Consider the following 16,075-nt stretch of genomic DNA (forward strand, 5'->3'; position numbering starts at 1 on the left):
GGACCGCCAGGGAAGGCCCTCATTGTAGTTTTGATTTGCATTTCTCTAATGATTAATGATGTTGAGCATTCTTTCATGTGTTTGTTGGCAATCTGTATATCTAATTTGGAGAAATGTCTATTTAGGTCTTCTGCTCATTTTTGGATTGGGTTGTTTGTTTTTTTGATATTGAGCTGCATGAGCTGCTTGTATGTTTTGGAGATTAATCCTTTGTCAGTTGCTTCATTTGCAAATATTTTCTCCCATTCTGAGGGTTGTCTTTTCGTCTTGTTTATGGTTTCCTTTGCTGTGCAAAAGCTTTTAAGTTTCATTAGGTCCCATTTGTTTCTTTGTGTTTTTATTTCCATTTCTCTAGGAGGTGGGTCAAAAAGGATCTTGCTGTGATTTATGTCATAGAGTGTTCTGCCTATGTTTTCCTCTAAGAGTTTGATAGTGTCTGTTCTTACACTTAGGTCTTTAATCCATTTTGAGTTTATTTTTGTGTATGGTGTTAGGGAGTGTTCTAATTTCATTCTTTTACATGTAGCTGTCCTGTTTTCCCAGCACCACTTATTGAAGAGGCTGTCTTTTCTCCACTGTATATTCTTGCCTCCTTTATCAAAGATAAGGTGACCATATGTGTGTGGGTTTATCTCTGGGCTTTCTATCCTGTTCCATTGATCTATATTTCTGTTTTTGTGCCAGTACCATACTGTCTTGATTACTGTAGCTTTGTAGTGTAGTCTGAAGTCAGGGAGCCTGATTCCTCCTGCTCCGTTTTTCTTTCTCAAGATTGCTTTGGCTATTTGGGGTCTTTTGTGTTTCCATACAAATTGTGAAATTTTTTGTTCTAGTTCTGTGAAAAATGCCAGTGGTAGTTTGATAGGGATTGCATTGAATCTGTAGATTGCTTTGGGTAGTAGAGTCATTTTCACAATGTTGATTCTTCCAATCCAAGAACATGGTATATCTCTCCATGTATTTGTATCATCATTTATTTCATCAGTGTCTTATAATTTTCTGCACACACACACTGTTTTTTAAAATTGAAATGGTATTTTTCTGTCAATTAGTATTTTTTGAAACCATGTTCTTTTCAAAAATAAAAAAAATCAAAATAAAGTAATTTGTATCTTGATTTCTTCATATTAATTAAAGTATATTCATAAACCCACTTTGCATTCACAAAATTGATCAAGACTGGTAAAGGTGAGCAATCAGATAATCAACAAATGAAACTGTCTATAAAGCATTGATAAGTTTTAATGATGTTTTGGCATCATGTAAACATAACTTCTTCAGTCTCCAATGATACAATAAAATGTATCTAATGCCTATTACCTATCATACGATATGGATTTATTATGACTGAAATACATTTTTAATTTTACAAGCATGTAAAATGCTATTTTTTTCTCATTTCAAAAGAATTCATCAGAGCTTGTAGTCCAAAACCTTTAATTTTATCATCAATAACTAAATAGGTAGAGGAAATGGCTAATAGCCAAAATATAAATTCACTTTAAGCATAAAGTAAAAATTTATTAATCTGATTGACCAATGGGATAGCCAGTTTGATTCAATGAAAATTCTGAATTATTATTTCTTTTAGTATATTTTTAAGAAGCTCAATTTTAATTACACTTAGTAAATGGATTTAATAAAAAACAGCCATAAATAAACACTTCTGAACATAGCTTGTTAAATTCCATGGGGAGAGGGACAGATTCTTTATTGTAGACAATGTTAAATGAAAATCCAATAATCCACTTGCTTACATTCTGTAAATGTGGGAGTTAAGCTCATAATATATGAAGTTTTCAAGCTCTGAAATCTCATGACAGTTTCATGACAGTGAGTAGGTAATTCTTTAGTATCTGGTAATACTTGAAAATAGGTTTTTCTTTAAGGTATTTAAAATTCTCAAATTTATTTAGCAACCCTCTATCAAAGTAGCAAAGGTGTTAACTTTATTATCCACATTTGTCTAAATAACAGCACATTGGGATGGAAGGTGCAAAACATGGATCAATTTGATGAAAGGCTTTCCTCTTTGATTTCATCTTCATATTAGTTCCTTGCAGTTTTCAAGTTTAAAGTTGTCTCTTACTAAAAAACGTATGTTTTTTGCAATATTCTTTGCATATTTTCAGATTGACACAATCAGAACTATATCTTCAAAGACTTAGGGGCTTTAAAAAATAAGATTATAAAACTGATTATGTTTTAACCATGTTGAAAATGGTATTTCTAAAACTCAACCGAAAATCTTGCACAACCAGAGACCCTGCTTTTCTTTACTGATTTGAAAGAAAAATAACATGTAGGAGTTTCTTACATTTCCTAATGTCATATTTCAGTTAATGTAAATAAAATTAATCTTAAAACTCAAGTGTTTCTGCAGTTGAAACCATAAAACAATATTAGACAACAATACAATGGAAAACCCAAACTGAAAAAGATGAAAGGTTCGCTCTGATGGGCTGGTTATTTTTACAGGTGTCCTGCTACAAAAGTACTTTCCAAATGTCTATTCACATCGCTTATCACAAGAACAATGACAAGGAACAAGTATGCAATCTTCCCATGTGGCTTGAGAGTTTCCTAGGTCACTTCAAAAGTACTTTGAGTCAAAATGACCTTTTAATATATAATAAGTCCGCCCTATAACAGAGGTCTGGATTTTGATCCGATATCAAAAAATATTTCAGTTAATTTCTAATTAGATTTCAAAGCCAAACTAAAAAGCAGTTTATCTGTAAGTTTTGTAAATTTTCTGTCTAATGCTGGTGGGGGGAAGCATAAATAATAAAAGAAAAGGAAGCTAAAATGCGGGTCAACCAAACAGTAAGAATGCCTTTGATGTGCAACATTTAAATATTTTTCTCTTTGTGGATCACATTAGAATGAATATACTCAAAATGGAACATCAGCATTTAGTTATCAATACCATTTCAGATAAAGAGCATTTGAAAGTCTCCAGAAATATCTTACATGATCACCTATTTACCAGCTACAGTGGTAATCTCAGAAAACACCCCAGATTCTATCTCTATCATCAAGATCTCTGTTGTTTCCCTAAGATTCATTGTGTTATTTGAAGTAGCCTCCTATCTCCCTGTCCATGAAACAAAGTCAGTAAACTAGGCTTCATTAGTAGAAGACCTCACATAATCATTGATCCCCTCCCTTCTTCCTCCCAAAATTATGCTGGATGAAACTATTTTATTCTAAAACAATGGGCTTTCATTCTTAGAAATATTACATAACCAAATGAACTAACAGCATGATTTTAGACTTAATGAATGCAACATGAAATATTACTATTAGGAACATTAAAAGTCTGGTATCATGAAATATTTATTTTTGTCTTTCTAGGTTTCAGTAAAGCAAATCTATATCTGGTTTGGGCTGAATATTTCCTATTGCATGTTAGTAAAGTGTTTAAAGGTAACTCAGTATTTTTTCCAAGGTACATTTTAAAAGACTTATTGTATAATTAAAATGAAAATCACTTAGTCTTTCTATTCATAACAATGCCATTTGAAAAATCTACTGATCCACAAATTAAGGCTATCACGCTTTATACTGCAATGCAATTAAACAAAATCTTCTATAGAGAAAACACAAAGAGCATCAATAAACCTAAATGCCAAATCACATTGAAACAAAAGCCCTGAATTTTCATTTTGGATTTTTCCCAGAAGGTTTTAAGTAGAAGAAAAAGGGTGGGGGGAAGAATGAACAAGAGAAAGAGAGAACATTAAGAAACACAGATAACAGAGTCTGCCTTAAATTCTACAGGGAAATGAGAGTATGATATCTTCCTAAACTGGCACCATTTCAAATTGTGTTTCTGCAAGACTAATGAAATGAGAAGTGTTGTTTCAAGCTTCATGCCATGTCAGACAATATAAAACTAACATGCCCTTGAGTTAATCAGAATGGTCTATTCAGTGTAATTCTCTAATCCAAAAGCTTCTTAGCAGGATGGAAAGTACTTTGTCTTTTGCAGAGCTTTTTTTCTGGTTAAAGTATAGACTTAATTGTAGAAGGAGTAAGCAGCTCTGGTGAATATGTATTGCATATATTTATTATTTTTTAATCTATATATGATGCTTTGTACTTAGTTAAATGCTGACATTTGAAAATAAAAAAAAGTGTAGCATTCCCTCATTTTCAAAGTGAAAAAAACTGCATTATGCCTATTACAGAGGTTACATTTTATACTTTTCATATTATGGGGATTATAAATTATTTTCTGCTACAGAAATACAGTCTATTTTTTGGTAGATTTATGGAAGGGATTGAAACCATATATATTTGTGGTAGATAGGTATCCCAGTCATTAGTTATGCTTTATTATGATGTATCTGATCTTAATTCAATTCTTAGACTAATATGAATAAACACTTTCTAATGCTTGTTAGTCAGGGAGACCACATATGAAAGAACGTTCTCAGCTTCCAACTCAGTTCAATATAAAGAGTGCCATCAAATCACTTCCTGACTCAAGTATTTAAGGTCCCAAAGGTAGTAATTGAATTGCAGGGCCTATTGAGCTGATTTCAGCCCTGTCAATCAGCATCTCCAAAGGAGAAAGCACTTACCAGGCATTCTCCAGTGATATCATCACAGGATTCCGCGTGACCAAAGCACTGACAGGGTTCACAGATGCCACCAAAAATAGTGCCGTTAACTCGTCTGTGCCTAGGCCAACAAGACTGAAAGGAAGATAAGGCTTCAAGTTAGTCTCAGGGATTTTTTAAAAGTTTGCTTTTTGTCTTCATTGGATAAAGGAAAATATTTAGGCAGCAAACCCAGAAAATGTGCTTGTCAAAGCATTGTCATTATGGAAATATTGCTACAGAGCTATTCCTCCTGACATGGGAGCTTTGTACTGACCTTAGTATTATTGGCAGGTATGAGATTAGAAGAAGCATTAGCTTGATGTCTCCTCTGAAATAGCAAAATAAAGCAGAGATATAAAGAACTGAAACATGACAGTCTCAAAGTAAAAAGCACAGATAAGAAAATAGAAGAAAAAGTACTGAAAAAAAGCAGCCGACAGAAATGGACTCTTCAGAACCTTAGCCTAAGAGAGCACCTAATGTCATTCTAAGGAATGTAGATTCTCTGGAGTGACCTCCCTTTCCCACGTACAAACTGCCCATAACTCTGTCACTTTCAGAAAATCTTTGCAGTCATTTGGAAGAAAGGTAGCATCTGCTTTTACATTTGATCACACACATATATAATTTATACCTCTCATTCTCAACTTCCTCCATCTTATTATGCTTTCTCAAATTTACACAAAATAGTTTATGATTTATTTACCATATATTTATTCCCTTGATATTTTATTTTATGGCATTATTCTACTAGAACTCTACTTATATCTATCATTTCCTTTTTAAGTGTGAAACACTTTACCGTCCAAAAATAGAATTCTGATTAGAAAAAGGGTATTTGGGCCATACAGTATCTGTGTGTCTGTGCTGGCTTTCAGTTCACTGTCATGTTTAAGTTTCTCTTCCGTTGGGGTCACTATAAATTGGATGGGATGCAAAATAAGGGGACAAACTTCACTGCCCTCTAGGAGGTTATGATCTCCATCAGGTTAAAATTGCATTTTGTGGGTTATTTACCATATTTCTGGATGGTTAACTACGACATAATATATCATGAAAAGGCCTTTTTTTCCCAGTTGAAAGTGGAAACAAGAGAGAAACCACTGAAGTAATAAAGAATACAGAATTGTGTTGTGTATTGTTGGAAATGTTCCTTCTGCCTCAGGATATGAGGACTCTTAAATGTGAACATCGATAGCAAACACATTAAAAAAAAAGGACGAGCTGATACTTCATATCTGAAAGGAAAACAAAACAACTTTCCTCTTAATTGCACAGTACAGAAAAGGTGTCAATTTTCTAACCTCTTCTAATAATTTCTCCTCATTAAAAATGTTGTCACCCTAGACTCATTATAGAAGAGATTTTGTAATGTAATATATATTTCTAAAAGCTGGTGAAGCTACATATCCAGAAGGGGGTAGAAATTCAGGGTGTTGATAACAAGGAGAGAACTGATTTACTCTTTTCAGGACAAATATTCATGGAATTGTCATTAATAAGTGATATATATATATATCTGCAAATGTACTGCTCATACCCCATCTTCTTTCTTCAAATTTCCCAACTCTTTACACCTCTCTCTTAGCCAGTAATTTCATCTCATTAGTCACAGAGAAAATTTAAGCCATTGGAAGCCAAATATCCACTACCAAGTCCACAAGCATAAGTGTATATTTCCATTTGTCATATTCCCCTCTGGAACAGGTACGCAGGATTCCTCATCCTCTCCAAGGAATATCACTGCACTTGTAATCTGTATTCCATTATCTATTGTCTTCCCAGTATTTCCTCTCTGTGCTGCATCAGTAATAGCTTTCCTTTCTGTTGGATCATCACTATCAGCTTGAAAATATGATCTAGTATCTCCATCAAAAATCAGCTAACAGAAAAAAAGACAAAATTACTTCCTTAATATCCTATAACTTTCAGTTACTTACCTGTTTTTCTTTTCAGTAAGACTGCGCTAAAAAGAATGGATATATATATATGTATAACTGATTCACTTTGCTGTACACCTGAAACTTCCACAACATTGTAAATCAACTATACTCCAATAGAAGTTTAAAAAAAGAAAAAAATTTAAAAAAATAAAATGTCTTTTCTTCTTCACCTCCCTTTTATGCTTCATTCCATCCTAATCAGCCTTGTGCTATCACCACTTGATTAAAACTGCTCTTGTCCATGTCACCAAATTCCAGGGAGCCAAATCCAATGAACAATTCTACAATCAACACTTTATTGCTCTCTCATCAAGATATGGTTTAGTTGATTCCTATCTCCCTCAAAAGTCCTCTTCTCGAAACTTCCATGATATTACAGTCCCAAAGTTTCCACTCCATTTCTTTGCTGTCTCCTCTGCTTCAACCCACTTCTCATTGTCAAGAGCTCCTGGGGGCTTTGTCACTTTTCTTTTTCTTTCCACAGTTTCTCCCAGGTCATTTTATTTAGTCCCCTAGTTGATGATTCCTTCTAAATACTTATCTCTAGACCAGACAGATATTCTGAGTTCAGGACCTACATTGGACATTGACAGTACACTTCATAGCTCTTTCAAACCTAATATTTCCAAAATGGATTGTTGATTCCATCCTCCCCATCACAGCTGTTCCTCTCCCAGTTTTCCTCAGCTCAGTAAATGGCACCACATCCAATTGCTCAAGCTCATCATCTGACTCATTCTTAAAATCTTTAGTTTTTTCAACTCTCCCATGGCATGTCTATCAGTAAGTCCTATTGGTTCTACTACCAAAATATATTTAGAATAAACACATGTCTTTCTACATCCTTTGTCATTATACTAACAAACCACTATCATCATTGCATTCTACCACAGTAGCATATTAACCATTTTCCTTCCTACCATTCCTGCCATGTACAATATGTTCTACACACTGTAGTTATAATGACTTTTTCAAAAAAATATAACTCAGATCATGGCATCACCCAGCTTAAAGCCTTCTTTCCATTGCATTTAGAATAAAACCACAAGTTCTTATCATGCATGCAAAGCTCTGAATGGCCAGCCTCCTTCAATCATACCTTGTGCCACTCTCTTACCTGCTTACTAAGCTCCAGCCATACCTGCCCCCACTCAGCTCCTTGCCGACTCCAAACTCTGTTTCACTTCCTCTTCAGCTCCTTTTACCTAAGCTGACCCTAAACTCAGTTTAGATGCTACCGCCTCAGAAAACCTTCCTGACAACCTCGCATAAAGTAGTCCCTCCCATCTAATCTTCCTATACCCATTCTCAGGACCTCTATCAAGGCACCCTGTTTATTTTCTTCATGGAACTTATCATATTTATCTAAATTTTCTTTGTGGCATCATATAGAAGAGGGAACTGAGATTTGAATTAAAACACCTTTTTTTAGTACCCAACTTTGCTTTCACTTCCTCACCTGTTCCACTTGTCAACTGAAATGAATTATGATGATACTAGGGAAGTATGAAAATATTTGAAAGATGAACTGTGGGGGGATTTATAAGAAGTAGAAATGAGAAAAAAAAGATTCTGAATCAACATTGTGGACTCAAACAAAACAGAAGAGAATGATTTTTTAATGGAGTTATAGAATGTGTTTTTGGTAAGCTAGAATTAAGACATTAATAGTCTTTGGAGTTTACTCAGCTTTTAAAGGATCCAGTGATATTATGATAACAAAACTAGAGTGCCTGGCCTTAGGAACTCAATAAAAAAGCAAATGAATTTAGGAAAGGATAGGAATAGTTAATAGTGAGTTTAAGGATAGGAAGTTTCAATAAAGAAAAGAAGGAATTATTAGAGAGTAGAAAAAACTCAGAAGCCAGAGAGAAACTCCAGAGTTCATTGTCTTCTGATTCAACTAAATTCTTTTATGGATTCCAAAGTAACTTTATTTATCAATTATCATGTGAGAGGCACAGGAAGGTTTTCTTATCCCTACTCTGCTTCTTTGTTCTGACTCTTCCACACTCGCTTGCTTCTCTCTCTTCCTACCTAATTGTTACCATTATTTAGCATCCAATTTGAGGTTTTTCCACCCTAGGATACTTTCTGTGACGTCTCTCTCCACTGGAATTGCTCACCTCTTTGAAAGATTATTGCACTTAAGTTCTGTACCAGTTACTGGTGCCTTAATTATATAGGGCTGTGATCCAATTTTTCATAGGTATTTGTTCTGTCTCCCTAAACAGACTGTTAGCTCTTTAAGGACAGGGATTGTGATGTAATCTTCTTGATAATCCCCGCAGCATCTAGGGCAGAATTTACCAAAGATTCTTAATAAATACTTTTGAAGAAAGAAAAGAAGAAACAAAATGCATAACCAATTAAATAATTCTAATATTCAGACAATTTTATATTCAATGGGCATTTGAAATTTGTATAAAAGATGATGAAGAGCACTGAGAGTAACCAATGTGGGAATAAGTGTTAAACCAAGAATAGAATCAAGGTATTTATTATTTCAGTTGAAATAAGAACATAAAGGTTCAAAGAGAGCTTTCTGGTTTGAAATAAAAACTGCTAGGCTCTTAATAAAAAAATAGTTTTCATCAAGTACAGTATTTATTTTACATGTAAAATCAAATTTGGGTTGAGAGAAATAATTCATTTCCATGATTATTTTTCTCTTCTCTATTTGAATTTTGGAAAAGTGACAGTGAATTACATTTAGTTTTATTTCCGGATAGGTGAATCTGAGCCCAGTTAAAGAAAACACATTTGTCACCAGTATGACTCTAAGCCCTGAGTATCCTCTCGTAGCATGCATTATTTTAAAGTACAAGAGAAACAACAAAGCAAGGCCTAGGGTATTTCTGTAAATGGCATAATGGGGTAGTGTGCTGACGTGGAACATCTTGGTACAGTCAGATGATTCCTTAAAGGCACCATTTTTAAAGAATTTAAGTTCCCATTTATCTGCAAGCCATGCCCTCTATCAGGGAAATGGTGTTTATATTTTTTTGACCAGATTTCAAGTAAAATCAATTTTCAAACTACCTAAAGAAAATACATAAAAGTAAATAAAAATTATTACCTTAGACTGACACACTGTGATATTAAGTAAGGAACATTAATCTTATTATAAATCTGGAATATTGAGACAGCAATAAATATCTCAAACTTTAGGTGCTAAACAAATCAAAGACCTGTAGGAAATTTTCTAGATTAAGGTATTTCTTCCATATATTATGTTCTGGACATTTTAAAGATTGAGTCCTTCAGATGATTGTGATTTGGTTGTATTCTTAGGAATAAAGCAGAGAAAGAATGTGGTACATAGGATTAAAAAATGTGGAAAGGGTGAAAAAGAAAAGAAATGGTGCTAAATTCCTCATAAGTACTCAGGTGGAAATGAAAGAGAAATATATTGAAATATTATTCCACCATCATTTATTCTATTTTATCAACAGATTAAATTGAAAACAAACACTTAAAAAAGCATCAGATTTTTAGCTATATGTCATAAGGCAAAAAGCTCTACAAGAAACCTGATCTCAAGATGGCATTATATGAGTAACATTATTTGAAAGTCATGACTTTTTCGCAGACATTAGAGTTTCTTCTTTAACTAATAATACACTATCATTTGTGCAATCCTTGATGAAAAAACTAAGCTTATTTTAGAATAGTTTATGGAAAATAATGCTGAAGGAACTTAAAATGCACTGAAGCTATATTCTTGCAAACTTACTTCACAGGAGGAGCCAGTATACCCTGATGGACATTGACAAACTTCCACAGCTGCTGCAATGCTTCTGTCAGTAGGATAGGGGACAGCAGATTCAAGGCCAACAGAGCTCAGCCTGGAGCAGAGGGAAAAATAAATGGTAAATAAGCAACAAACTCCTAGGTGTTACATCTCTTGAGGAATAGTATAGAAACAACGATGTAAATATAAGCAAATTTTTATGTTGAAAAAGAAGGCAAATGAATATCCATAACTTGATGCTGTGGTCATTCATCATATTAGGCAAAGTCAGCCCAGTTAAAAGTGCTCACAACCAGTACCACAATCAAATGTTGAAAAGATATGACTATTCTTGCTCATTTCTTGGTTTTTGGCTATGTGTTTTGATTCCCCCCCCCCTTTTTTTTTGAGATACAGAGTTTAAAATCATAGTTGAAGGGGCTTCCCCGGTGGTGCAGTGGTTAAGAATCCGCCTGCCAATGCAGGGGACATGGATTCGATCCCTAGTCCAGGAAGATCCTACATGCCGCGGAGCAACTAAGGCCATGTGCCACAACTACTGAGCCTGCGCTCTAGAGCCCGTGAGCCACAACTACTGAATCTGCGCACCCTAGAGCCCGTGCACGCCGCAACCACTGAGCCCGCGTGCTGCAACTACTGAAGCCCGCGCACCTAGAGCCCGTGCTTCCCAACAAGAGAAGCCACCGCAATGAGGAGCCCGCACACCGCAACAAAGAGTAGCCCCCGCTTGCCACAACTAGAGAAAGCCCGTGCACAGCAACGAAGACTCAACACAGCCAAAAAAAAAAAAAAAAGAATAGTTGAAGGAATTTTTAAAACAGAAAACATTCATATGACTGACTTATTTTTAATATTTAAACTAGAAAAGCAGAAGGACATAATATTAATATTCAGTCCAACCTTTTAAATGTAAAGAAAAATGGAAGCAAAAAAAAGAAAGAAAAGAAAGATGGAAATTATTTTGGTTGCTTTTTCTCAGAGATAGATCTTCATGTTGGTAGGTAAAAGTGAAACTTTTTCAAATGCTCAGTTGAATTAGTTAGAACTATTTTCCTAAATTGTTTTGGGCCTAAATTAAATTCACTGTTTTCTGTACTTACCGGTTTCATTTTATTGGTACTTCTGTACAATCTGGTGATTTTAGCACAGAGATTTGGTATCATTCCTTATTCCTAGGAAAAGCTGGCTTGGCCAAATTGAAAAATGCTGTTACATAAGTGGTATATATGTATAGTGTGTGTATGTATTTCTTTCCAAATATGCAACCAATATATATTCACAACTTAAATAAATGTCATTAGTGTCTTATTGGCTTTTTCCCATTAAAAAAAATAAAATGTAAAATCTTCATTGTTAAGAACACAAACTCAGAAGTCAGACAGATCAAGATTCATATCCTGTCTCTGACATTTACCAGTCCCGTAGCCTAGGAAAAATTACTTAACATCTCTCGGCCTCAATATCATCATCTATGTAATGGAGATAAAACAAGAGTCCATACATGATGAGATTGATTAAAGGATTAAATGAAATAATGAATGTAAAGTTCTTGATATAGTACATAACTCATATACGTGGTTATAAAATGTTAGGCATTTTATTAACATATATTTACTCTTGCAACAGGATCAAAATGACTACATGAGTAGTACAAGAAATACTATTTCCATCCCCAAAACTAGATTTTTGTCATTTTAATGTATTAAAATAAATTTTAAATAAACTCTAAGAGCACAAAATTAAACGACTGCTATTGATTCATAATGATAATTATTGTTTTTTAAAATGATTGACAGATCTCCATAATACATAATATGCCATTATTTAACCATAAAAAAGATGTAACTGATTCTTGCTAGGGTATGCATTTTTAGTTGCTTTCTTAAGAGTGGTGGTAGATTTTTATTGTTTGGCAATTCACAATTAGAGAGCTTGCCAGTTTGAGAGCTTGCCAGTTTGAGCTTGCCAGTTTGAGAATCTATGTTGTAATCAAGCCAGAGAACAAAGTTAATCAGCTCATTAAATGTGTCTTCAGAAGTGACAACCTTTAACCAAGTCCTAAGCTTTTCAGCAACAAGTTTCTAAAATCTTTATTGTTTTTACCCCGATTTTCTTAATCCTACAAGCATTAAAAATCACTGTTTTACAGTGTTCAGGTTACATAGAGATTGAAAAAAATTTTCAAATGGCAATTTTTTACACCAAATGAACTTGTATATGAAGTGTCACTGGCAATATTGTTTTAATTGAGGTGAAATTCACATAACATAAACTAACCACTTTAAAGTGTCATTTAATAGATTCACAGTGTTGTACAACCACCATCTCTATCTAGTTCCAAACATTTTCATTAGCCCCCTGCCCCCTCCACAATAAAACCCTGTATCTATCAAGCAGTCACACCCTAGTCCACTGTCCCCCCAACCTCTGGCAACTGAGAATCTGCTTCTGTTTCCATGGATTTACCTATTCTGGATATTTAATACAAATGGACAATATATAATACATGACCTTTTGTGTCTGGCTTCTCTCTGTTAGCACAATGTTTTCAAGGTTCATCCATGTTATAACACATATCAGTATTTCATTCATTTTTATGGATGAGTAATATTCTATTGCATGAATATACCACATTTTCTTATTCCATTCATCTGTTCATGGATGGTTGGCTATTTCTACTTTTTGGCTATTGTAAATATATTGCTATAAACATTTGTATACAACTATTTTTGAGTGCCTGTTTTTAATTCTTTGGGGTATATAACTAGGAGTGAAATTCCTAGATCTGGCAATTTTTAACACAATATAAGGTTTGGAAGAGTTACTAAAATAAGGATAGTACTTGTTTATGCTAACATGAGTTTATGAGTACTCCTTAAGAACAGAGACCCTGTTGTGTCATCTCTCTACCTAGCCTGATCACGTCAATACATGCTCAACACATTTTTGTTGGATGGATGAATCTCTGGATGGATAGAAGGATAGACAGATACTGGGTAGATGAACAGATAGATGGATAAACGGATGGATACAAGACCAAATACATACATAAATGAATAAATAAATGCATAGATGAATGGAATGTAGTTATATTACAAACAATGTGTAACATACTCCATAACAAATGATACACTGAAGCCAGGATCCACATTTCAGATGAATAAAATCAGATAAGTAGAAGAAAACTTACTTGTTTTATCTAACAAAGAAAATAAATTGAAAACTGCTAGCATTAGGACTTGAGGCCAGAGGCCAGAACTCATCTGAATTTACTGTGACATCTAATTGCCTGCAATTAATGGACTGTCACATGACAAACTTGTATTTCTGATCACTTTAATTTCAGAATTAGATGATTTCATGATTACTATACCAGTTGATTATCATACAAAAGACTATCACAACTTACTAGACAGCAGCCTGGTCAATTGTATATAGATATAATCCCAGGATTTTCAACATAAAATTAATGAGCAAAACATAAAGAAAGAGTACTGGAATGTTTTAAAATAGAAAAATGAGTAATTGACTGCTTTAAGAAACAATTTAAAATAGAACAAAACAAAAAGAAAAATATTTTCAATGAACTGCCAACCTTCATTTGTCTTTTGAAACAACAGATGTTCCTCTCCTTAATCTATGTAACCATTTTGAGCTATGAGAAATTTCAACACTCAAACATCTTTCCCAGCAATATTCTACATTAGTATTCACTGAGCAGTCCCAGTGTTCATTAGGTTCTATTTGTTAAATGGGATTTTAATGTGTTTAACAGTTTTTAGTGTTACTCATGAAGAAGACTGCAGTTTATTCTTTTTCTCCCTTCAATATGGTCATTTTATTTTCTTGATACAGGCTGCATTCATTTAAATACATAATGCTGGTAGTAATAAAATACTAAAGTTTGGAGATGCATGAACTGTCAAAGATTTGTCAACTAAATCAAATGTTTTAGCTGGTTATTCCTCTTTATTATTATGAGTGGGAAATACAGATAAGATGATGGATGAAGAGAAAAGACATAATTATATAAGCTAGTATTGAAAATATTGGAATCATATAAGAAACACTGTCCTGGAACTGTCTTAAAGATTGTTCTTAATATTTTTGTTTTCCTATATTTTCCACCAGAGTTAGCTATGTCATGCTTCACACACAAAAAAGAAAAAAACCCAAACTATTCTTTAAACAACAGGACATTTGATCTTAAAACTCGTTTAAATAATTATTTTTAATTCACCTTTTTTATATAGAAGATATCTATTTAATTCTACTTAAACAAATGTTACTTCAGGTTGGTCACCATAGATAAAGATTTTATCGCAGTTCAGGTGCTTTGTTCTATTTCATTTTTGACAAAACATAAGATGATGACTTAGAACTTCCTTTAGCCTCTGTCCTGTGGAAGTTCCACAAAGTACTACTCAATTAGTGAAGCCTGATCATTTTTACCTCATTCCTAAAAAGGCAACAGAATCATTCACTGGTTCATTCAATGTCTGAGTGGGCCATCTGGAAACGAGCTAGACATTTTCTCCAAACATTTTCAATCCCACACCAAGTAAGGAAAATAACTGACAGAATCTGCTATTGTTGCAGCCATTCATCAAAAATATATTAAATGCTAATATGAGAATTCATCTCTTCCTCCCTAGTTCCACCAGGATGCTCTATGCACACTTCCATTGCACTCTTTATTATACTACCATAAACGTTACTACATGTCTGCCTTTCATACTCGACTATGCCTTCTTTGAATTCAATGATCCTTTATCCATCTTTGTATCCTCTTTCCTTAGCCTAGAACTATCACATAATAATTACTGTGTACTGAGTGTCTTCTGTGCACTATCATGGGAACTTGAGACATAGCTCCTTTAAATATCAATGAAACTAATGTGGTAATCATGTTTTTGTCCACATTTACAAAGGCAGAACCTGAAGCTCAGAGAAGTAAAGTGCCTTGTCACTATAATACCATTAGCAAATGGTGCAGCACAGACTCAAACCCAAACTCAATGGTTAGCCTGTTACTCGACATTGCCTCCCAACATATACTAGATAGCAGGTCAGACGTTTTGGATACATCATTTTCTCACCTTAGCATTCAATCTTGAAAGTTAGGTATTCTTTTTGTCATTTTACAGAAGAGAGAGCTGCGACTCAAATACACAGGGAAGGCACTCAGTAAATGCTGGCAGACTGAATGAATCCAAAGTTACAGAATAGATTTGGGAGGTAGTCAAAGATAATGGGGAGAAAACACATGTGGGCATAAACCCTGGCTGAACCTCTTCCCAAGAGCAAGTTACATAAATCTTTTTAAGAGCCTGAGAGCCCTCATCATAATAATTTCTTCAAAATGCGATTACCTGTATCATTAATTTCAAAAGGTAGAAGTATACTATCAACACTATTTCTACAAGCCTCAAAACACTCCTTTGTTTCTAAGGATTTTTCTAGATTATTTATTACATAAATTCTGCGTAATATTTTTGATACCCATACCAAAAAATTTACTATTAAAAGTCATGTGAAAACATCTTGCCTTGGAAAAATTTCATATTTCTTTTCAAGCAATAAAGACACATGGGTTGTATCACAATAAAGTCATAATGGGCTCAGTTATGCTGTGGTAACAGACAACTCCAAATTCTCAGTGGCTTAACAGAAAACAAAATTTACTCATGTGAAATCCTCTACAGGTCCGGGTAACTATTCCGGGTAGCTGACCTATGTGTGCTGTCAATATTTCAGGCTGTTTTGAT

General features: G+C 34.1%; 1 protein-coding gene across 1 annotated transcript in view; it reads right to left on the reverse strand.

Moving 5' to 3' along the window:
• Positions 1 to 16,075, reverse strand: part of LAMA2 (laminin subunit alpha 2) — a 627,718-nt gene that overhangs the window by 244,263 nt on the left and 367,380 nt on the right. The window contains exons 15-16 of the mRNA XM_061207556.1: positions 10,290 to 10,401; positions 4,590 to 4,703 (exon numbers count right to left, since the gene is read on the reverse strand). Coding sequence (XP_061063539.1) covers positions 4,590 to 4,703; positions 10,290 to 10,401 — 226 coding nt within the window. The remainder of the gene's footprint in view (positions 1 to 4,589; positions 4,704 to 10,289; positions 10,402 to 16,075) is intronic.

Source organism: Eubalaena glacialis, chromosome 12, assembly GCF_028564815.1.
Source record: "Eubalaena glacialis isolate mEubGla1 chromosome 12, mEubGla1.1.hap2.+ XY, whole genome shotgun sequence".
NCBI lineage: Eukaryota > Metazoa > Chordata > Mammalia > Artiodactyla > Balaenidae > Eubalaena > Eubalaena glacialis.